The sequence below is a fragment of the Podarcis filfolensis genome, assembly GCF_964270895.1.
Source record: "Podarcis filfolensis genome assembly, chromosome: 11".
Classification (NCBI taxonomy): Eukaryota; Metazoa; Chordata; class Lepidosauria; order Squamata; family Lacertidae; genus Podarcis; species Podarcis filfolensis.
Genome location: NC_139613.1, coordinates 14,807,805 through 14,832,079, shown reverse-complemented (window position 1 = coordinate 14,832,079; position 24,275 = coordinate 14,807,805). Strand labels below are relative to the sequence as shown.

The following is a 24,275-nucleotide window of genomic DNA, read 5'->3' as shown; positions in this document are numbered from 1 at the left end:
CGTAAGTTGCCGTCGCTCTGGGGATAGGTTGGCTGGTTAAACCATTTCTCGCTGGACAGCCATCCACTCCGTGGCTGTTCAGTCGCTGGCAGAATCCGTCAGTGGGCGTTTCTTAAACCTTTTCCAACATAAAAGTTGTTTGACGCCCAGTCTCCTCCTACTCTTCTGCGCAGGGAGGGCGTGGGTAGCGGAGGACCTGTGCTCTCCCCGCTGGTGTCCAGTGAAGAGGCCCGGAGCCTGCTCTCTGCTTCCCCCATTGGCCCCCCTCTATCCCTGGTGTTGCGCTGATTTTCTTCCCCAACCGGAGACCTGCCTCTCTCCCTGCTTGGCCCCTCTCCAGCATCACTGTGGAGCCTCGCCTCCTCCTCTAGTTCCGATGGCAGTTCCCTGACAACGAGGAAAATAGTTTATACCATTGCTGGTTCCCTTTCTGAAGCCCAGGCCTCATTTGATGCCCACAGCCAGCAAAAGGAAATCAGTGCGACAAATACAGACACTATTAATCCATTGTCTCAGTGTATTGAACCCATAAAGGGAAGTAATACAGGTATTGACGCCCTGCATGGCAAGTGTTTTCTGTAATCAATTATTCCATCTTTTAAGCAAGCTTTTTAGAGTTAACTGTAAGGCGGGACATGGAATTAACTGACCTAGAATGATTTAGAATGTGTGAAACCAAAGAGAGGGAGCAATTATAATTAAGGTTCCTTCATATTACCTTTGGTAAAGGGCAGTTAACAATTGACATAAATGTGAATCGCTCCTGTTTTTAATGCCATGATGTTATTGAGACGTCTTTTTACAGCACTGCTACCTGAGATCCTGTGAACTGCAGATGCCAACAACTGAATGAGGGACCTTCTGCAAGCCAAGCATGCTTTCCATCCCTCAGTTATGACCATTCCTCTTTCTCTGGCTACTTAGCTAAGCAAGGCCTTGTAAATGTCCAGGTATCATCTCTGGATATGAACGTAGTTTTTATGGTTCTATCTTTACATTTGGTTTTTTATTTTTTGTCTCATGAGTGGGGAAGAGTTATAAAAGGAATGAATACTAAAGGTCTTCAATTAGGCATTCGGCCGATTCATATTCTATGTATTTGTGGGAAGGGAGTTACTGGCTCGTTTTTATTATGTATTTTGTATTCTCATTTTGTATTTTTCTGTTGTGAACTGTGCTGGGATCATTGGGTGAAGGGCGATATACAAATTCAACAATCAACAACAACAATAAAGATATGGATGGGTGGAACAGAAAAAACAGTCATTGGGTGAAAATAAAAATATGAATAGCATCAAATCAAATGCTGGCTGAACCACTGGTCTCAGCTCTCCACACCCACAAGCTGTCTTTAAAAAAAATTTTTAGAATGTATTTATCCATTCATTTATCAGCTGCTTCCTATATTATTATTATTATTATTATTATTATTATTATTATTATTATTATTATTATTATTATTAGAAAATCCATTCCAATAAGTGGAAGGGAATATCTTTTTGTAACATTGCGGGAGGATAACTATAAACAGTACTGCAAACTTGCAAACACTCCCTACCCCTCCTGATCTTGGAGAGAAACACTGGGATGTTTTGTTCTACACCAGGTATCTGCCTTCTCCCCTAAACTGTGTTTTAACACTTGGCTTCCATCCCCAGGTGTCACTTTAGAATTGCTTGCTCATCTAGCACAGGCATCCTCAAACTCGGTCCTCCAGATGTTTTGGGACTACAACTCCCATCATCCCTAGCTAACAGGACCAGTGGTCAGGGATGATGGGAATTGTACTCCTAAAAACATCTGAAGAGCCAAGTTTGGGGGTGCCTGATCTAGCAGTAGCAACTCATGGCGACTCTCAACTTAAGCTGGGGTTACATTCCGTGAGCAGCGCATAAAGCCAAAATCCCGTGTAGTCTAAAAACATTGGGCTCAATGGCAGATAGGATTCCCAAAGTCTTTTTCTCCAGACACCCGCCCCTTTCTGCCCCCTTTTAATTTTTAAACTTCTTTTTGCCAAGCGCATAAAGCTGAATGCACACAAGTTAAATGCACACAGGATGCAGGTTATCTGTACAAAGGTCCAGTGCAAGAAGCCAGCCCCCATTAATTCTGTGTGCCTGGGAAGGAAAATCTTTCCAGCAAATTGAAATCAGGCTACTTAATTTACCAGGCAAGGAAAAGCAGGAGAAGTCAAGGGAGATCGATCATGTGCAGCCATCTTTGGTAAAGTGAACTACCATATTTTTCGCCCTATAGGACGCACCGTCCCATAAGGCGCACCTAGTTTTTTGGGGGGGAAATAAAGGAAAAAAAGTTTATTTCCCCCCCAGGCACAGGGCTGGGGCGGGGGAAGCCCGAACTTCCCCCGACCCCAGAACAGGCAACTCTCCGCAAGCCGTAGGAGCCCGGCGCAGGCTTGTGGAGAGCTGCGCGAAGCCTGGAGAGCGAGAGGGGTCAGTGCGTCTCCTTCTCCAGGCTTCAGCGAAAGCCTGCATTCGCCCCATAGGACGCACACACATTTCCCCTTCATTTTTGGAGGGGAAAAAAGTGCGTCCTATAGGGCGAAAAATACGGTACTCAAAGTATAGTACAATACATCTTCATATTCGGCTCAATAACCAAATTATTTTTGAACAAAAACAAAAACGCACACTGAAAGACAGAAAAGATAAACCAAACTCCCTGGCAGGTCTTCGAGTGTATTGAATTATAAGACAATAAAAGGGAAAACACTTTGTATCTTATGAACTTACGTTGCTGAATATTCAAAGAGGCCATAATACGGATTGAACATTTCTTTGGACAACAGGAAGAACCATTCTCTGGCCACACCGCCATAGTCAAGGCCCTTTTCCGACTCAAACTCTATCCAGAGCCTAGCTTTCAACACATCTGGTCTCTTCACCGACATGATTCTTCTATACGATTCTTCAAAAATGTTATTTCTGTGGAGTTTCATCTCAAATCTGTTTGGTATATCAGCCTTTGGGGAGAGAAAAGTATTTCAGTCACTGGGCTGAATGCATTTAACTTATCATTCCCTGCTTGCACCATTAAGAGGAGATAAAACACTTAAGAGCGTAAAATCGGACACAATGTCCTCTTCCATGATATATGGTGGCCAAACATAGCCCATTTAGAGGTGGTTTGAAAACACATTGATAATATTATAGTCCTTTGTTATAACATTGACAGGTAAAAGTGTAAGGAATGAAAAGAAGTATTTTTATAGGTTCCAGGGATCTTTTGCTGAAAATTGGGAACAGGGTTAGCTTGGAGCAACAAGGATACTTCAGTCCAAGATGCTAAATGTTGTACAAGTCACACAATTTGAGCTAAATGGTATTTCAGTGTGCACCTACTCTGATTCCCTGCACTAGATGGGGCCAGAGATTCTGGGTGAGACCCACTGAGTACTGTATCTTAGTATGATTTTGTTTATGTATATTTATTAAATTTATATACCTCCCTTCATCACAAGATTTTGGTGGGGGGGCGGTTCACATATAGCTATCACCTGCTGTATGTAAACATGTGCCGAAAATGTGCATCTAATATTCTAAAAGTCCCTCAGCTACATCATCACATTTTTTAAAATTGGTAATATGTTAACCTTAAACACTGATTTCGATAGAGGTCTAACTTCCAACCAATTTATGTAAGTTGCTTTGAGTCCTGGACTGGGAAAGAGCCAGGATAAATATAAATATAAATAATAAGCAAAATCCCATTTAAAGTTCTGCCACAAACAACAGATCTTAAATGTAAAGGTTAAGGGACCCCTGACCATTAGGTCCAGTCATGTCCGACTCTGGGGTTGCGGCGCTCATCTTGCTTTACTGGCCGAGGGAGCCGGCATACAGCTTCAGAGTCATGTGGCCAGCATGACTAAGCCACTTCTGGAGAACCAGAGCAGCGCATGGAAACGCCATTTACCTTCCTGCTGGAGTGGTACCCATTTATCTACTTGTAATTTGACGTGCTTTCGAACTGCTAGATTGGCAGGAGCAGGGACCGAGAAACAGGAGCTCACCCCGTTGCGGGGATTCGAACCGCCGACCTTCTGATCGGCAAGTCCTAGGCTCTGTGGTTTAACCCACAGCGCCACCCGTGTCCCATATCTTAAATGTAGTTAGCATTTAATTTGGACTACAGTTTATCTACCTTACCCAATGATTCCGTGGAGGCTCATAAGCTCAGGTGTGCATCTCTCTCCAGTTCACAAACCATCCCCATTCATTTCAATGGAAGGGGGAAACTACTTCACACAGGTATGTGCAGAGCTATAGACTCCACTTTAAGAAAACTTGAAAATCTACTTGCACACTAAATTGCACAGTTGCTGGGCTGGATCAGGACCAGCATCTTGAGAATGCTAATTGTTAGGCAATGCTTCCAGGGTTGCCCCCCCCCCCCATTTTGCCACTGGAGGTGAAACAGGAAAGTGCCCCCCAAGCCATGCTTATGGAGGATGCGTGGGGTGTGTGTGTGCGCTTTAGTATTGGGAAGGGCTGAAGAATACCCTTTATCTTCTTCCCACCCCCTTTCCCTTCCCCTCCACATTTTAGAGAACAATTAAAAATGGTGGAGAGATCAGAACCCTCCACCCTACCCAGTCCTTTTTGGAAACAGGAGCCTTTGCCATGATTGAACTGAAAGAGCAAGTTTGCAAGATCAGCACTGGGATATTGCTGGAAAGAGAGGGCTGTGTGTGAAGTCCAGCCACCACTGCCTGGCTCCTTCCAGCCCCTGCACACCACGTCATGCATCATCAACCCCCCTCAAAAAATAAATTATTCAAGTTGGTACCCCTGGTTCCTTCCAACTCTACACTTCTATGATTCCCTCTCCGAAGACTATCAGCTCCAACCATACTTACTGGTTTCTTTAACTTCTTCCTGAAGTAGTCATACTTCTGCTTAAATTCTCTGGAATAAGGAACAGCCTGGAAAAAAGGCAAGTGCTATATGTTAGCAAGAAGCATCAACGGGAAGATGTTCCCTGGCACTTTGCTTCCATCTCCTTCCTTTGCCCCTTCTGTATCATGCCCTGCACAATTCATTCACCCCAAAGCTAGCCAACAACTATGGCTTCTCTTCAAGCAGCCCATGATCGTGGTTGTGGTGGTGGTGGCTGTTATTGCTTCTGTCTCATTATTCCTGCAAGGAATGCAGAGCGACATGCGAGGCTCTCCATCCACCCAAATTATATCTTCACGAGGATCCTGTGAGATTGATCACGCTGAGAGACAGTGCCTGAGTGGAGATTTTTGTCTTAGAACGTCCTCTCCTCATCCGCTACATATACCATGGGTAGGCAAACTAAGGCCGGGGGGTCGGATCTGGCCCAATCGCCTTCTAAATCCAACCCGTGGACAGTCCGGGTATCAGCATGTTTTTACATGAGTAGAATGTGTCCTTTTATTTCAAGTGCATCTCTGGGTTATTTGTGGGGCCTGCCTGGTGTTTTTACATGAGTAGAACGTGTGCTTTTATGTAAAATGCATCTCTGGGTTATTTGTGGGGCATAGGAATTCGTTCATTTTTTGTTTCAAAATAGAGTACGGCCTCCTGCAAGGTCTGAGGGACAGTGGACCGGTCCCCTGCTGGAAAAGTTTGCTGACCCCTGACATAGATGAACAAGTGTGGACCAAGACATTTTGGTACCTGAAGCAAACTATAAAATGGTGCAACACCCGCCAAGGAAGAAGGGGGTGAATAAAGATCTACATCAGAAACAAGTGGGGATGGAATAAAAATCTACTTTAGGAACAAAAAGGTGAGGGAATATCAACTTTGGGAACAAGCTTGGGGAGGGGAATCATATTGACCTTACCCAGTGGTTGAAGTGGGAATACTGGGGAGGGAGCTGCTTTGAATCATGCCAGGCAGGTGCAAACTCCTGGAGACCCAAACAGCAGCCCCCAGAATTTCCTCCCTACCAGTGCGAGGAGTTACAGCAGTACCAGGGATTCACTGAGAGGTTTCTGCAGAGGTGAAATGGCAGGGGAGGTGCTGAGGAGGCGGCAGGCCTGGCCATTAAGGAGCATGGCTGTTGCCATGGCAATGGCAGCAGCAGGCAATGCATCCTTTGGAGCTCAGATCTGCTGCCCCTGTGGATCCTGCTGCCTGAGGCAGCCGCTTCTCCTTGCCTCGTGGGTGGTCCGGCCCTGAAGTAACTAGTCAAGGCAACATTAGGGGACTGTGGCATCTGGGTTAGTAAGTGGGACAAAATTCTGCTCGCAAGATGTCTTGCTAACACGTTTGCAGATTGCTAGCCAAGAGCAGATTTTCTGAAATAAAATACTCAAGCAAGATTAGCGACTAAGTTGCCCAGACGGACAGAGAGCTTGACATTCTGATGTCCAGAATCTGAACGTGTGGCTATAGAAGAGGGTGGCTCCCCCCACCCTTTTGGAGGTAGTTTGTGTAGGCCTTACATTCCCTATGCATGGGTGCAAACTGTGATGCTGTTAGGCTGCTGTTTAATGGAAAACATGAAAAACACCTGTGCTGATGAGTGATTTACAGTGGCCTCCCTTGAACTTTGATAGCTGACAGCCACATGACATCATGATTTCAGATGACTGACAGGGGGATGGTGCTGCCTTCCTGTCAAAGTTGGCCTGGGAGGGAGATACAGGTCTAACCCACTGGTGGGATCCAAGTCATTACCCCAGCTGGCCATATAGTCAAGAATGGAAATTGTGATCAAAAATAAGAGGTGTCAGGAACTGAAGTCCTACTGACTTTGACTTCCTCATACCTCCCCTTCTTGTTCTCTAGTTCACCTTATTAATTCAGCAAATCCTAATCTCTTGACATTCCTTTTAAAATAAAACCTTATTTTCCATTCAGCTTTTTTTTTTTAAATTTAATAACATAAACCATTATAATCCCCATTATCTTTATCATAACAGCTAGTCCCCACCAAAGTTCAAACCAACATCTTTTCAAAATTCATTAATTTTATAATATTTCTGTAGATAGTCCTTAAATTTCTTCCAATCTTCTTCTGCTGACTTTTCTCCCTGGTCGCGGATTCTGCCGGTCATTTCTGCCAGTCCCATACAGTCGATCAACTTCATCTGCCATTCTTCCAGAGTGGGTAGATCCTGAGTCTTCCAGTGCTTTGCTATAAGTATTCTTGCTGCCGTTGTAGCGTACATAAAGAAAATTCTGTCTTTCTTTGGCACAAGTCAAAGTCAAAGAAATATGTGATTGAAAAACTGTTATTGAAACTGAATTGTTTTTAATATTTTTCTTTTTCTCTTTTTTTGTGTTTATATAAAATTGGAAAATCTAATAAATATTCATTTAAAAAAAAGGAACTGAAGTCCTACTGAATTCAACTAAACGCTTCCTAGAATATGTGTTTAAGATTACAACCGTAGGACATTCCGGACATTTGAAGGAATACGCATCTATTTTTAAACCATTGGCCTGTTTGGGCCTTTCCCACAGATTCTCTCTTGTCACCCCATTATAAATACAGTGATACCTCGGTTTAAGAACAGCCCTGTTTGCGAACTATTCGGTTTATGAACTCCGCAAAATCGGAAGTAGTGTCCCGGTTTGCGAACTTTAACTCAGTCTAAGAATGGAAGCCGAACAGTGGAAGGGCACCTTGGTTTAAGCACAGTTTCGGTTTAAGAATGGACTTCCGGAACGGATTAAGTTAGTAAACCGAGGTACCACTGTATTCCAAATCCAAATTTTTCTAGTGCCAAAATAACCGGTCTTATTTATCAGGCATGCCAAATTAAGAAATATAGTCAAGTGTTCCTTCACTCATAGCACTGGGGTGGCGGTGGGTTAAGAGCACATTTCCTGCTGTCTTGGAAATGCTTATTATTTTTTAATGAAGATTAAAAATCATCTTGTGGACTAGGAAACAAGTTTTATCGTCTTGGATTGGGGAAGGAAAAGCTGGCCTGACATCGATCCAGAAGAACAGAAGGAAGCACAGATGAAGCAGGCTCCTTCCAGGCCTGATGAAGCTGGAAGCATCCATCTGCTTGCTAACACAGTTTTCTCAGGAGACGAAACGCTTTTTGGAAGGGGATGTTTACTCACCAAAGCGCCACACTCTACAATCCGGCATTTTAAAAGAGAAATGCCAGGTCCCCAAATATAAAATGAATATCGACAAAGGATATTCACGTGGGTAAAATGGCTGTACGACTGCCAAGTTAAAATTTCTCTTCAGGGAACTGAAATAATATTTTTTTACATCAGGGGACGGATTGGTTTTCTTGGGGGAAGGAATTAAGACATTCTTGAACTCTACAAAGAAGCCATAATGTGATAAGATGCCAAGAGGAAGTTGGCTCCTTCAGATTTTGTGAGTTTGAATTACAGCAAATGTTGGAAGTTCTCCACTGTCATAACTTTGACTGTTTTCTTTTATGCCTGATTTGAAACAGTATCCTGACACCGTGCCATCAGTAAACCTGTTCCAGTTACACACATTTGTTGACCTGATCATCATCATCATCATCACCCAACATTTATGTGGTACCAAGATAATCACATCCATTGTCTCGGCAACTGTCACAACCAGCCTGTCAGCAGCACCCAAGCAAAATTGCTTCTATGCCAAGGACAAACATAACCCCCTCTTCCCAACCCTTTAAGTATTCCTTGTCTGTTTTTTAAAAACTGTTTTAGGTTGACTCTGAAAGATGGGAGGATGTTGTTGTTATTTAAATCCCGGTCTTCAGCCCAAAGGCGCAAAATATAATGAACAGCACATTACAACAAAATATACAGTAGAGTACAATTAAACACCATAAATCAATCAGCAAGCAAGACAATATAGAGAAGCAGAATCATAACGGAAGAGGGCCAAAACAAAATCTTCCTGAGCTAACGGCTGCTCTCACCAATCCCACATCCCATATACACAGGGACTAGAAACCTGACCAGCAAATAATACTTTAAAAAAGCTTGCCCAGCTGGAAGTATTAAGGGTCCCCTTGCCTACACAATCATAAAAACTATGATTACTTACAAGATGAACAGTTGCCACAAATTGAAAAAATCCACCACCCTGTCTCATGCTTTCTAGACAATTGCACTCCCCCCCAAAAAAAGCTTGGGATAACAAACCAGTTCCCTTGGTTTAAGCTCTGCAAGCTTCTGACTGCTGGATTTGTTATATATAGTTAGGCATGGCAGTGCAATCTATCTGTATACTCTTATTAGAAGCAGATAGATCCTGCCGGGATATCATCTGGTCGTGTTATACACACACACTCTCTCTCTCAAGAAACAAAGAACAAAGACTGTGGGGAGCACATGATTGCAGTTAGAATAAAATAAACAGAAGGTTCAGTCCACTTTTACAGACATCTGCTACTGAGGATTCTTTCCAGCTCGTGTAGCCTGAGGATCTGAGCACTTGCAAACTGGATCCTTGGCTCTTCATGTTTATTAAAATCAGGCAGAGTTGGGTTTTCCATCCAGACCTCAGAGGTTGCCAATGCATCTTTGAGTGCAACGCTTGTTCCCAGTTGCCCTGATGAAGTTGGCCACTGTTCGAAAAGTCAAGTTCCACCCTGCTTTAACAGGCAACTTCAGAAAGCTCTCCTTTGATGGAGGTATTTAAGCAGAGGCTAGGCAGCTACCTGTCACAGACAGAGCGGTTGCACCCTGCATTGTTGGTTCCTACATTAAGTGGGAAGATCGCCACCAGGGTCCTTTTTCAACTCTATAGTTCTGTTGTTGTTTAATCGTTTAGTCATGTCCGACTCTTCGTGACCCCATGGACCAGAGCACGCCAGGCCCTCCTGTCTTCCACTGCCTCCTGCAGTTTGGTCAAACTCATGCTGGTAGCTTCGAGAACACTGTCCAACCATCTCATCCTCTGTCGTCCCCTTCTCCTTGTGCCCTCCATCTTTCCCAACATCAGGGTCTTTTCCAGGGAGGTGGCCAAAGTATTGGAGTCTCAGCTTCAGGATCTGTCCTTCCAGTGAGCACTCAGGGCTGATTTCCTTCAGAATGGGTAGGTTTGATCTTGCAGTCCGTTGGACTCTCAAGAGTCTCCTCCAACACCATAATTCAAAAGCATCCATTCTTCGGCGATCAGCCTTCTTTATGGTCCAGCTCTCACTTCCTTACATCACTACTGCAAAACCATAGCTTTAACTATACGGACCTTTGTTGGCAAGGTGATGTCTCTGCTTTTTTCTATAGTTCTAGTTTGGATAATTTTCACCCAGTATCTAAACTACCTCTTTCTGAGGAAGGGATTGGAGAAGGTGGCTGCTCTCTCATGTCTATAGGCAGTCTTGGATAATACCATTTATTTATTATTATTATTCCAGTCTGGCTTCTAGTTTGATTTTGAGTCACTCTTACACTAGGGAATGAATAGGCAAAATACAACCCTGTTTGATACCACTTACTATGGTATCTGCGCCTCCTCTCTGGGCTGGAGGCATAGTGTTATGATGGAAATGGTCCTTTCTGGGGGGAATGGGCTTCACAACATGGTGCTGGGGGGCTTTTTGCTCCATTTCGTGGCCAATGGGATGCCTCGAGGTTCCATCTTGTCCTCCATGCTTCTAAGCATCTGTATTAAATTGCTGCAAGGAGTCATTCGGTCATTTCATCTGGAGTGCCACCAGTATGCAGTTGACACGCACAGCACCACCTCTATTTCTCACCTGCTAACCCCAAGGTGGCTTTGGAAACTCCCGGACGAATTTAATGGCAATTGTTCCATCGGTGCAAGCTTTGCAGCTTGCCAGATGGAACAATTATCCCTCTGCTCCCCACCCCATCCCACTGTTCTGGGGGCAACTCCCAACACCCTTAAAAGCCAATTGCAGATAGCACAGAGGGCACTGGAGAAGTGGAAGAAAAGGCTCGTTGCACTAGCAGAATTGCTTGTGTGTAGTGGAATCAATAGGTATTGATATGATTTTGTGGCTGATGAACACTTGATGAAAAAGAAGCCAAGAGCCGATAATGAGAAAAGTGGGTGGGCAGTTTTCCTTCAAAGCAAGCGGGACTATTTTGCTCACAATGATCCTCAGGGTGACAGCTGCCAATCACAGATGCCTCAACTCAAATTTATACAAAACTCTACATTCAGTACTTACTGGACCAGTAATAGCAGGATTCTGCAGTCTGGGGTCTTCCCACTGGGTAATTTTATTATCTGTAAGTTAACAAGAGAAACCACAACATGAGTTCTCTTCCAGAATTCTTTTTACATCCAAACTGAGATTTAAAACAAGAACAAAACAAAAACAAAACATTCCTCTTCTTGCCTATCTCTTTGTAACTACATTCTGTAGTGTTAGGGGGAAAATTATGTACACCCCATCCATTAAATCCCCCATCACAACTGTTTAGTGGGAAACATCCATTCAAAAATGCAACTACCATCTATAATCTAGCACTTCATTAGTTAACAGACTTTATAGTATCACATATACAAATGATAAACCCCTCTTTCCAGGGATTTATAATTTGTGTTCAGCTCAGATTAGATATGCAAAAATGCGGACTGATGAACTGCTCCAAACACCTGACTAATTTTACAATGCAAATGGATTCTGTGTTTCTCTGAGGATGACTTATTTAAAAACTACTTCCGGGATAGGCATTAGGGCTATCCCACTAGCTCATAAATGTAAGGACGGACGGCTGGAATGAAATGCTAGAGGAAAAGAGTGGGATGGGTAAAGCCCTAGAGAATGGAGAAGGTTAGAAATTAAACCTGTTTAATTTGTTTTGTTTGTCAAATTCAGAGTAGACTTAATTAGAACCCTTAAAATATCAATTCAGTTATAGGTTTTTTAAAGCTGTCCTGCTATTCCATAGGGCATGGGAGACAATCCTAGTGTGGAGAGAGAGAGAGAGAAGGAAAAAACCTGGAACAGGCAGCTATTTGGGTATATGCACTGTTGGGGAGAAAGCTAGATGAAGACAAAGAGGGCTGTATGTGTTGGGAAACAGCTTTGTGAAGAAGAAAGGCATTTCAGAACCTATGGCATAAATTATAAAGGCATCTCCTGCTCACATAGAGAAAATTTAGGGTTTTTTTATCCCTTTGAGGGATATGTATATATAAAAAAATCTCTCTCTCTCTCTCTCTCTCTCTCTCTCTCTCTCTCTCTCTCTCTCTCAGCACAACTATATTTTGTGGCCTGTCCTGAGTCTCGAATCTGACCACTGTGTATATAAGAAACATTCCTCAACGTCCTTAGGCTCCCCAGCCTGGAGGAAAAAGTGCCATTTAGGATGGTGGCAAGGTCAACTCGTATGTCTGAAGTTCTCACATGCCCATATAGACTTTAAATCAAGACTCTGAAATGCAGAGACTTCATTTATATATGGGTGCTCTCAGTGTCTAAGGTGACCGTGTCTGTTTTTTATTTGTGTGTGTGTCACATATTAAGACTGTGTACAGGTCTGTGCAACCCTTTGGAAGGAATGTGTTTGTATGTTTTGGGGTACACCAAAGCCAGGGTGCAGTGTGATGAGGCTGATTTCTGTTGCAAGCCTATGCGTAAAAGAGTGGAGAAGCTTTCCTTAATATCCTTTTGCCATCCTGTTGCGTTCTTGAAGCAACTTAAGGCTCGAGGCCTTCTAGCCTTCCAAAAGGTGGCATGGGGGTCCTAATACAAGCAAGCAATTGGAAATACTGAACTAGGGGGATCACAGAATGATAGAATTGTAGAGTTGGAAGGGACCATAAGAGTCATCTAGTCCAACCCCTGCAATGCAGGAATCTTTTTGCCCAACGCTGGGCTCAAACTCACAACCCTGGGATTAAGAGTCTCATGCTCTACCAACTGAGCTAACAGTCCTGGGAATTATTTGGGGCTCTTTTAAAGTTCAAAAACTGTAATCATAAGTAGGAAAGCATTGCCTTTGGGAATGTATTTACAAACTTTCACTATCTAACACACGTTAAATGATAACAGAACACAAGTGCAATTTTAGGCTCTCAGAAACAATATACCCTTTGGCAGCACACAAACACACAAAATTAGGGGGTGGGAATCTTAAGCAGAACTCTTAAAATAACTTGACCATAGAGCTCACAGATATGGCTTCTTTAAGCATAAATGTATGTTTTTTTAAATAATAATGATAATAATAATAATAATAATAATAATTTTATTATTTATACCCTGCCCATCTGGCTAGGTTTCCCCAGCCACTCTGGACGGCCCCCAACGGTAATATTTATTTATTTATTTATTTGCAAAAGAAATCACTGCACAACGGTGTGGTTGGAAACATACACTATACGAACACGGCAACGTTTTCTGCACTGCTGGACCTTTCAAAAACCGAGGACAGCTTTATCAGAGAGAAACTGCAAATGGCTCAATTTCTGCCCTTTGCCAGTTGGTAAAGTAGGCAGAGTTGCTTGAAATCATGATGGAAGCAAAGAAGGGCTTTGACTGAAATAAATATCCTCGTTTGTTTGCTTTTAAAAAAGATGTATCTTGGAAGTTTGGCAGCTACAATTTTGTGGAGGGGGGGGGGAGAGCCTTAAAAGCCCTTCATGGTTTGAACGAATTTGGAAATGTCTGAGAATAACAGGTCATCTGTTAAACCCGTGGTGTCCAAACTTTTTTCAAAGGGGCCAGATTTGATGAAGTGAAGGGCTGTGAGAGCCGACCAAAGTTGTTGACCTTTTTTTAGGGTTTTACCCCAGGAAATAAACTGCCACAGATTAAACCGACCAGTGGCCCAGATTCAGCCTTTGGACATGCCTGTGTTAAGCAGTAGCTCGTGGTATTTTGTGTATGTGTGCCCCAGGACAAACTATGGAGCCTGGTTCCAGCAGGAGAACTGCCACAGCCATCAGAGCCAATACTCTTGCTTCAGCCAGTACAGAACTCTTCTTCCTTGGAGGTTTTTAAGCAGAGGTTGGATGGACATCTGCCATGGACGTTTTAGCTGAGATTCTTTGCATTGCAAAGGGTTGGATTAGATGATCCTTGGGATCCCATTCCAACTCTACAAATCCTATGATTCCATGGCACAGCTGCATATGCATGTGGCTTACTTAAGGGACCATAGGTATGAAGTAGCCTCCTAAGAACTTCCAACACTCATAAGGAATAATAGAATCATGGAACTGTAGAGCTGGAAGGGGTCATCGAATGTAGCCCAGCTCAGGCAACGCAGGAATATTATGCTCAACATGGGAGTGAGTTGGTTTTAAAGCCTTGGCAACGGCAAGTGACCATTTCATCACCCTGTACCCAGATTTTGATGCTTGGGGTACCATGTTTGTGACGGGAGAATTAAAATCTATTCCTGGGGGTTGGCAACAAATCTATGCTTAGGATGCAGTGTACCCCAAGCTTCAACACTGAAGACATATTATACTGGAACAGGTGGAAGATACACAGAATTAAGGGGTAACTGGCGACTTTAAGCTTCAGTTTCTTAGTTAAATACGGGTGTTCTCTCTCCCCCCCACACAAATGGGCCAATCTAGTTCTGAAAGTGTATGAATTCTATTCCTTATACTAAAGCCACGATACTACTTAAAAGCTATTCATGCACTTGCAAAATATTTAAGCTACTTTACCCAAGCAGTTTACTTGAGAATAAAAACCTGCCACCATACAACTACAGATATTTCTAGTGGTTAATTCTATGGAGTTCCAAGGAAAACATAGAACACAACAATGTCGCATTGATTTTTTTTAAAACAAAAGTTAATTTTACAAGTTCAATACTACTTTCTTCTGTTTTCCTTTTTTTTAAAATCTCAAGAAGATATTTAATGAGCAATATGTATTCATGAAGATATAAAGGAAAAAAAATCACAAACACTCCCAGCGGAAGAACAAATTATTTCTGTTGCCACTTGATAGTCAAAACACAACAAAGACCCACACACTTGTTCAGAGGTGCTGTAATAGGACAGGGTCTACAATGAAACACCATTTACACTGGAACTTCAAGGAACAGAAGTGTAGAGAGATTAACAGGGAGAGTGCAAGATTAACATGCCACAAATAGAAAATAAGGTCAGAACTGGCGTTGCCTCAAGACCTTCTTTGAGTAATTTGTGGGGGGGAAGATTCTATTGAAAATTTCTTCCACTGCCTACATAGACAGACTCGTGGCTACATCATTATTTTTTTTTCTCATCTTATTTTCTATTCCTAGAGTGTGCTTTCGTTTATTAATAAGTGCATATAAGCCATGGGATCCATCCACAACACCAAAAAATAAAAAATCAAAAAAATCCAAAGAAGTTCAACAAAAACAACCACAAAGAAGAAATGTTAATGCTTCACAAGAGCAAATAGGGACAAAGCTTGATGAGCCAATTAAAAGCAAGCTTTTGGTGAATTATACAGTACCGTAGGAAGGCACTAATTCTCGGGTATGAATGTCGCCACATATCAACACCTGGCTTCCTAAATGAAGAGTAAAATTACAAAGCTTTCACTTCAATATTGATTACCTCCCTTCATCTACTTGCTGTAGAACCTGCGTGCCTACTTACTATGGTCTATATAAAACGTTCTTCCATCCAAATGTATCCTTTCCTCCCAACCAGGCTGTAATTAAAGAACAAAAATAAACAAATAAACAAAACAACATCAGCAGGAGAATTCATATTTATTGATGTACTAATGTGCACTTATTTCAAGCAAGCAAACCTATCTTCTTCTCCCTTTAAGAACGCTCCACTTTGGTATGTACAGTTGTCCTGAGGTTCGGTTTTGCATTCTGAGCCATGTACGATCTGAGGAACGCATGGCTCTCTTACCACCTATTCTAGGGAAGGGAACCAGATTGCGCATACCAGATGGTGATATGTGGATCTGGTTCTTTCCCATCAAACCAACGGACAGGGAGAACGTCGAAGCAAAACGGAAGCTGCTTTTGTTCCTGGAGAATGGTTGGATTCTAGGTCTGGACAGAGGTGTTCCCAACAACAAAGCCTCCATTGCAGTCAACATTGCCAGAGTTGATAAAGACAGAGAGGGCATGTGCTGCAACCTGAAGGTTCCAGATTCGGCCCCTGGCTTCTCTACTCTCAGGGAGCAGGGCTCAGAAATGCTTCTGATGTGGGAGGGCTGCTTGCCGTCAGAACTGACAGTACAGTCGTATCTTGGAAATCGAACAGAATCCGTTCCGGAAGTCCATTTGACTTCCGAAACGTTTGACTTCTGATTGGCTGCAGGAAGCTCCTGCAGCCAATCGGAAGCCGCGGAAGCCTCGTCGGACGTTCGGCTTCCAAATGAACATTCAAAAACAGGAACACTCACTTCTGGTTCTCAACCGTTCAGGAGCCGGAACGTTTGACTCCCAAGGCATTCGGGAGCCGAGGTACGACTGTATGGGGCTAAGGATAAACCCACAGTCTGACTCCGTGTTAAGGCAGCTTCTTAGAATAGTTTTATTCTTAGTCTTTAAAATAGGGGCACGTACAAATGGAACACAACACAGCTTTTCCCAGGAGGTAAACATAATATGTGTGTTGGGGTGGGGGAAGAGACCGCTGAGAGCAACAAAATCGGTTCACTTGTTTCTTATTACTAGAATGCAAACCAGTGGCATCTTCCTACAATCCTACAAATTGTCTGCCTCTCAGGGGACAGTCTGAAATGCAAAGTTGTCATTTACTCGTGTAAATTAAAGCCACGAAGCAGACTCTCTGTTCACGCTGCAGAAAAGAATCCAGACATTAAGCTGGATTTGAGAAGGCCTATGAAAGAACAGGGGGAGAATAATATGTACATATATACATATCTCCATCAGCAGGCTGAGAATGTATTATGAAATGAGTCATATTCCCTACTTGATGATATTTGCAAGTCTTCCCTCTCTTTAAAGCCTAACTGCTTTGGATTTGGTAGCAACCATCCGGAATCCAGAGACCGTGCAGTGATTTAACCTTCAGTGAAGGCTACGTTTGTCCTTTCATATGCCACAGCTAAATGGGCAGGCATCGCAGCCAAGCAGTCAAGTGACTGGACACTTCAAAAGTGCTGTTAGAAAGACTCTGGGGGACACGTTTTTGTTCACGGTAAAGCAGCAGAAACAACAGACACAACCGCCACCGCACACAAATCTATCCACACATGCAGCAAGCGTCTAGATCAAACTGTACAAACGTATGAAGGTGGATACTTACAGGAAGGGGACCTAAGTCATTAGGGTTTAAAGCAGCTTTTGAACGCAGGTGCACTGGGAATTTCAGCCGCGGATCTTCCTGTAATTACAAGCAAGTTGCTGTAAGAACGCCATAGCTTGGATCTGCACACACATCCATTTCTTATTTAAACCTTTACTTGGGCCTCTCCTATCAAAGCCATTTCTTCACTAATTCTTTGATTCTAAGAAGAAGTAGTCATTTTGTATACTGAACCTTGCAACGCACTATTGCATTTGTGGTGTAGCGCAAACCACGTACACAACTATTTTAAAGGAATGTGTTCCTTAGGAGTGCATAGTTCAAATGAGCAGATGCAAACCGTTTTCAACAGTAACACGTGCAACTGTTTTAGCTTCTTCTCCCTTCCCGTGAAAACAACATTCCTTATAGCTGATTAGCAAATTGCATGCTGAACTTTCAAGCAACCTATTAAATAATGTACAGTGGTACCTCGGGTTACATATGCTTCAGGTTACATACGCTTCACGTTACAGATTCCGCTAACCCAGAAATAGTACCTCAGGTTAAGAACTTTGCTTCAGGATGAGAACAGAAACTGCACGGCGGCAGTAGGAGGCCCCATTAGCTAAAGTGGTGCTTCAGGTTAAGAACAGTTTCAGGTTAAGAACAGATCTCTGGAACGAATTAAGTATGTAACCGGAGGTACCACTGTAATGGGCTTCGTTCAAACCTTATAGCTAGAAATCTCACACCTGGCTTTCGGTATATCTCTAAGGGCTGCAACCCTAAACCTACTTAGCTGGCACTAAGCCCCAATGAATTTATGACTAAATAGGATTGCAGCCTATTAAAACCTACAGGGTTGTGTGCAGCTGGGCAGAGGTTTGCAGTTTATTTTTCGCTATGCAGTTTCACTCCGTCTCAATTATTCTGTAGATGGCCAGATATGCAGGCTGATCTTGCAGCACCTTTTATTTATTTATTTCCTGTGTCTGGAGGAGCCCAGGAGGCTGAACGTGAGGATTGGGAGAGTTGCTATCGGTGAGCATTTACAATGCTTAGCTAGCTAGATCAATGGTCTGACTTGATATGAAGGCAGCCTTCTATGCCAATAAGAGCATAACAGAAAGCAGGACGGCAGGATACAGAGAGAAGCTTTTGAAGATGGTGTTGTGTGTGCAGAGATCACAGAGATAACAAGAAGTATATAACTGTAGAGTTGGAAGGTACCATGAGGGTCATCTAGTCGAACCCACTGCAACGCAGGAATCTTTTGCCCGACATGGGGCTCAAACCATGACTCTGAGATTTAAGAGTATTGTGCTCTACCAACTAAGGTATCCCTGGATGTAAACGATGACATCTAGAGAGTAAAGCAAAGGAGCTCAGAATGCACCGTAAGCTCCTTATGGAAAGGATATCATATATATTCTAAAATGCCAAGTACCGTGGCCTAGCAACAATAATAATAATTGACTGGAGAAGTTGGAGAAACTAGCTATTTTCAGCACAGAGCATACAATATAGGGTTATAGGGCAAAAGCTTTAAAGCATAATGTGCGTCCGCTGAGCTGCTGCTAAGAAGCAGGAGAACATAATATTTAAAGTTCCATGGAGTAGCTTATCAGAAAAAAAAATTACAGGCTGAAATGATAGCTCAAAAAAGAAACACATGTAGAAGCCGCCTGTAGACTACCCTCTACTGAATTCTGCTGAAATTTATTGTGGTATCTCCCCATTCCCTGCCGCTTCCACCCCAACTTTCACATGTTTTCTGGTCTCTGTTGCTAACCCCTGTACACCCCCCCCAGGTCCCCCGCAAAAGAGATGCACACATTTGGAATTCCTCTTACCCATGTAGTGGTCTTTGTGTTGTGATCGATAAAGAAAGGTCTGCCATTGGGTGCTATTCGCATCTCCCAGCCAGGAGGTAAGAAGCTTTGTGTCAACTTATGCTGTGGTTTTGGAGAATTGTAGGGAGAAGGCTGCGGAGATTGCGGGTTGGAAAGGGTGTCCTTCACAGCTCTTCGCACGGGAGAGTCCTTGATCAGTCCCTGTGGGAAGAAGCAGCGGTAAGAATCAAGACGGTCATCTTATAGTGTGAAAGATGCCAGGTTAATTTTTTACTATTATTATTCGTTATTACATTTCTATCCCACTTCGAAGGAGCTGACGGTGGCACGCACTGTTTTCTGCCTCTCCATTTAATCCTCACAGCAACCCTGTTCAGTAGGTTAGGACAGGGGGCGGCAACCTAAGGCCCATGGGCCACAAAAGGCCCACAGGGGCCGTTCAACTGGTCCACGAGCTGCCTCCAAACCGAGTCGCCCGCTCGGCGAGTCCCCGCGCGCTGCGTTAAACAGGTGCAGTGCGGGGACTCCTTTCCGTGGCACCGGAAATCGCGTCTGCGCAGACGCCAGAAATCGCAGGCACGCGCACTCACACTCATGTGATCTGGCCCACGGAGGGATCTCCTGTAGAGTGAACCGTCCCAGGCGAGGTAAACCTGGGTTAGGCTAAGAGACTGGCCTCAAGGTTACCCAGTGGACTTTTATGTCGCTCAGTGGGGATTTGAACCCATGTCTCGCAGGTTCTAGTCCAGTGCACTAACCACTACACCGCAGAGATCTTCACTTGGGATAAAAGGATTGAAAGCACATAATCGTCCCCATTGCCTGGAAATCAGCCATTATTCCTTGTCTAATGCACTTTAAACATGTGGATGCGCAATAAGCACACACACACACACACACACAAAGTTATTATTGTGGTTAGGCTGAAACAGATGCAGAAGACAGTGCAAGCCCTGAATCTCACCTCTGAGGGCATACCCTTTCGGGAAGCGGGTGAGGAGAAACCCAAAACTCCTACCACCCACCACAATGCAATCCCATCACCCCAAAATCCGCAGTATAGGTATTTCAATGCACTAGAGCAGTGATGGCCAAACTTGGCCCTCCAGCTGTTCTGGGACTACAACTCCCATCATCCCTGGGTAACAGGACCCATGGTCAGGGATGATGGGAACTGTAGTCCCAAAACAGCTGGAGGGCCAAGTTTGGCCATCACTGCACTACAGCAACAGCCTGCCTTTTCTTACCAAGTATAACGCCACAATTTTAACTAAACGCTCAGAAACCACAGCATGAAAAGGAAAATAAAAGCAATGGTTTATCTTTAAGGAAAAAGGGAGCAGGGGAGGACTGAGGAGAGGAGTTCATTCTGGCCATTTTTCCAGAGCCCTAAATCCTCTCTCCCCTTCCTTCCTTCCTTCCTTATTTATTTGACTTCTTACTTGCTGTTCACCATAAGGCCCAAAAGTGGGTTGCAGCAATGAAATATGCAATTATAAAACAAACGGAGCAATTACAACCCTAAAACAAGAAAAGCGCAAAAACAAATAAAAGCAATTCCATATATAAAACAATTAAAACAAAAACAAAAAACCCTTCCTGTTCTTATCACTGGGCCATTCAAATATAAGTTACACTTTGCTGGGCAACAAACAATGTGATGAGGGAGAGAGAGGAGCTAAACTTTCATATTAAGACACAGACTGTATGCAGACAAGAAGTACATTGGAGTGGGTGCAGAATATGAGGAGAAATTAGGGGGCTGGACATGAAGATCCCAGGCAGTGCCCCACCTTGGCATTGACCAAACCCACACCTTCTTGAGCTGTCTGCTTTGGGTGCCTTCAGACCTTGCCCTGATCTGAGAGTATGTATTTAAAATGAGGACTCGCATTCATTGGGAGCACACAGCATGCGTGCACATGGATGTGGTAACACAGGGAAGCATAATGTGCACAGCTGTTCGGAGCTGGGAAGCTGGCAGCAGTGGGCCATTTCTTGGTGGCGAGGGTTTTGAACATTGGCCTCCCAGCCTGCTTAGGCAAAGAAGTGGCAAAAAGGGATTCACAATCTGAATCCTTCTTGACATAAAATGCTGGCAAGGAAAAATCTCATTTGCGGGTTTTCAAAGTAAGGAAGCAGCTGCGCCTTCAACTACTCATGATCTTTGTAAAGCAAGGTTGCATATGCTGGCCTCATTTGTGTGCACATCTTGTTGTTCACTGAAAGGGCGTAACTCGGTGGTAAAGCACCTGATTTGCACACAGAAGGCTTTAGGTTCAATCCCTGCCATCTCCAGGGATTGGACTGGGAATGTCTGAAACCCCAGAGGACTGCAGCCATGAAATACAGACAATTTTGAACCTCCTAGGAGGGTTCACATGATGCCGTCAGGCACTCCAGGCACAGGGGGTGTCCAACAATCTGATTGCTATTGGGGTAAGGTAAAGGGACCCCTGACCATTAGGTCCAGTCGCGGACGACTCTGGGGTTGCGGCGCTCATCTCGCTTTACTGGCTGAGGGAGCCGGCGTACAGCTTCCGGGTCACGTGGCCAGCATGACTAAGCCGCTTCTGGTGAACCAGAGCAGCGCACGGAAATGCCGTTTACCTTCCCACCAGAGCGATACCTACAGTATTTATCTACTTGCACTTTGATGTGCTTTTGAACTGCTAGGTTGGCAGGAGCAGGGACTGAGCAACAGGAGCTCACCCCGTCGCGGGGATTCGAACCACTGACCTTCTGATCGGCAAGCCCTAGGCTCTGTGGTTTAGACCACAGCGCCAAATAAGGGGTCTGTCTAGTGTTCAAAGTGTGCACAGGTCTATTTCCTATGCCAGCTTTTCACACTAATCAACACACTCTGAGCTGTGATATTTAAATATGTGGTGCATTGAGAATCTGACTTTGTGTAATTGCAAATATTGTTACTTCCGATTTCAACCTTTCAGTGTTTCATCCACTGTGATTATTAATCCGTGCAAAGTTGTCACACTCAGTTGCTAAAAACTTAACTTACAGTGCTTTCCTCCTCCCCAGCTGTCACTTACAATACAGAAATCATGAATATTTCCCCCAACGGCTAAACGAAAAATACAAAATGTATTCACTTGCTTTGATTCTGTAGCTGGCTATTTTTTTCTGATGTGCACCTATGGTTTTTGAGCAAATACTTCATAAATAAATTACTTCTTAGAAAAGCAGCAGTATGTGAAAGTCCAAAAACAGAAAGCAGCAGGAGATCTGAAAGTTGGGCCAATCTGAATGGGGAGAGGGGTTGCATGTGGTTCATCAAATGAGTTTTTTTCAAGAGATACTGCTTTTTATTATTATAAAGGGGTATCTTTGTATTATCTCAAAAGAATTAATTTCAACGGGGAAATTACTTCCCTTCACCAGAAATGTTTTCAGCAATGCAGAGACTGAATAGAATTATATCACATTGAAAGTGCCTAAATTTTCTGACCATTGAGCACAAAAATAAATGTTTGGCAGTGAACAACAATATCTACTTTACAACCAAAAGCTCATCTTCATAGAACAAACTGAACTGAAGGATTTATATTCAAATGCAAAACAGAAAATAAGAGTCAAATTGAAAAGTTACATTCATAACTCAATCTACATGCCCTTGGCTTTGTTGACTGAAACAACCAAAAAAAGAAGGAAATTAAAATAACAATTTGAATATTTCTTAAGTGATGATCCTATAAGATTTGAAATAAAAATAGGAACATGTCTACTATGTTCAGCATAAGAACTGGTCAGAACAGCAACGTGTAAATGCACAAAATAAAGATAGAGGCGAAACATAACCTGTAAGACGCAAATGTAATTTTTTTGAGGCACAAAGGAGTTTTTGCAAAAGACTGACAAGTGGACTGGAAAACTGGAAGTAAAAGTAAGAAATAACAAGATAGAGAGGATGGGAATCCAGGAGGAAGGGAAGGCTTGGGAATTGAAGATAGCACTTCTCACCTCAAGTGGTGCAGATAATGTTACTGTGGGAGTACTGAGGCTACGAGGCCGTCTGATCTGAGGCTCACTTAGGTGGTTGTTACTGTTTGATGTTGACCCAGTCGCACCATCCTCAGCAAGCTATTTCAGAGGCAAACACAAGTTAGCTACATGTTATGACCTTCCTCGCCAAAAGACGAGCCATTTCACGATCAAACAATTTCCAAACGTTCGTGCCGGTCGGTGAATTATTAAATAACTTTTTCAGCAATAACATTCCTGCCTAGAGGGGGGGAAATGATCACACCTGGAACAATTTCTGCCATGCTGTCAAAATCCTGCTTTTCAATTGCATTCTAAATGTTTAGGAGTAGCTTTTTTTTTTGGAAGAGTGAAGGCTTTTATAACTATTATATCAAACCAATGTGGGTGAGGCATTTAGACAGCTCAAATTATGGGGCGATGGGGGATGAGGAAGGGGGAAAAAGGCCCAGCCCTCTTAGTCACTGTTTTGGAAGGCTACAATTTGTGTGCACAAGGTCTAAAATCCAGGGGTTGGGAGGGGGTGTTCTTGTGGATTTAAGTCCTCTACTACCTCTTCTTTCATAATGTGCACACTAGGTTTACCCATTACTCCTTTCCCTCATTTTTTTAAAAAAATATAGTATAGCACTAAAGGTAAAGGTAAAGGGACCCCTGACCATTAGGTCCAGTCATGACCGACTCTGGGGTTGCGGCGCTCATCTCGCTTTATTGGCCGAGGGAGCTGGCGTACAGCTTCCGGGTCATGTGGCCAGCATGACTAAGCCGCTTCTGGCGAACCAGAGCAGCGCACGGAAACGCCGTTTACCTTCCTGCCGGAGCGGTACCTATTGATCTACTTGCACTTTGACATGCTTTCAAACTGCTAGTTGGCAGGATAAGGAACCAAGCAACGGGAGCTCACACCGTAGCGGGGATTCGAACCGCCGACCTTCTGATCGGCAAGTCCTAGGCTCTGTGGTTTAACCCACAGTGCTACCCACGTCCCTTATAGTATAGCACTAGGAGCAGTTTATTTATTAGTATGAAACAGGTACATAAGCCCTACTAGCTAATGCTTCTTCATGTACCACATTTACTGTAGCTTGCCTACTTGCGTCCAAAAGGTTCCCTAAGCAGGATAACTTTTGGCTGCCCAAGATTATATTTCTGCTCAAGTTAAGTTCAACATTGGCTTCTCTCGATGCAGTCATTTCACCTCCCCATTCCACTACAGCACCCGACCTCTAAGAGTAGCAGAAAAGAACAAGAATTCCCTTGTTCCTCTTTGCTATTGCAAAAAGCACCCAGGACCTGTTGCAGGGG

General features: G+C 43.5%; 1 protein-coding gene across 25 annotated transcripts in view; it reads right to left on the bottom strand.

Moving 5' to 3' along the window:
- The window catches only part of NEDD4L (NEDD4 like E3 ubiquitin protein ligase), a 265,692-nt gene that overhangs the window by 18,024 nt on the left and 223,393 nt on the right, over nt 1-24,275 (bottom strand). For 12 of the 25 annotated variants that reach the window (XM_083575542.1, XM_083575520.1, XM_083575531.1 and 9 more), the window contains 7 exons: nt 22,950-23,069; nt 18,972-19,172; nt 17,137-17,214; nt 15,499-15,553; nt 11,108-11,166; nt 4,880-4,945; nt 2,754-2,983 (listed from right to left, as the gene is read on the bottom strand). In XM_083575542.1, the coding sequence (XP_083431668.1) occupies nt 2,754-2,983; nt 4,880-4,945; nt 11,108-11,166; nt 15,499-15,553; nt 17,137-17,214; nt 18,972-19,172; nt 22,950-23,069 (809 nt within the window). Of the gene's footprint in view, nt 1-2,753; nt 2,984-4,879; nt 4,946-11,107; nt 11,167-15,352; nt 15,410-15,498; nt 15,554-17,136; nt 17,215-18,971; nt 19,173-22,949; nt 23,070-24,275 lie in introns of all 25 variants that reach the window. The other 13 variants (XM_083575541.1, XM_083575543.1, XM_083575522.1 and 10 more) reach the window with 3 other exon arrangements.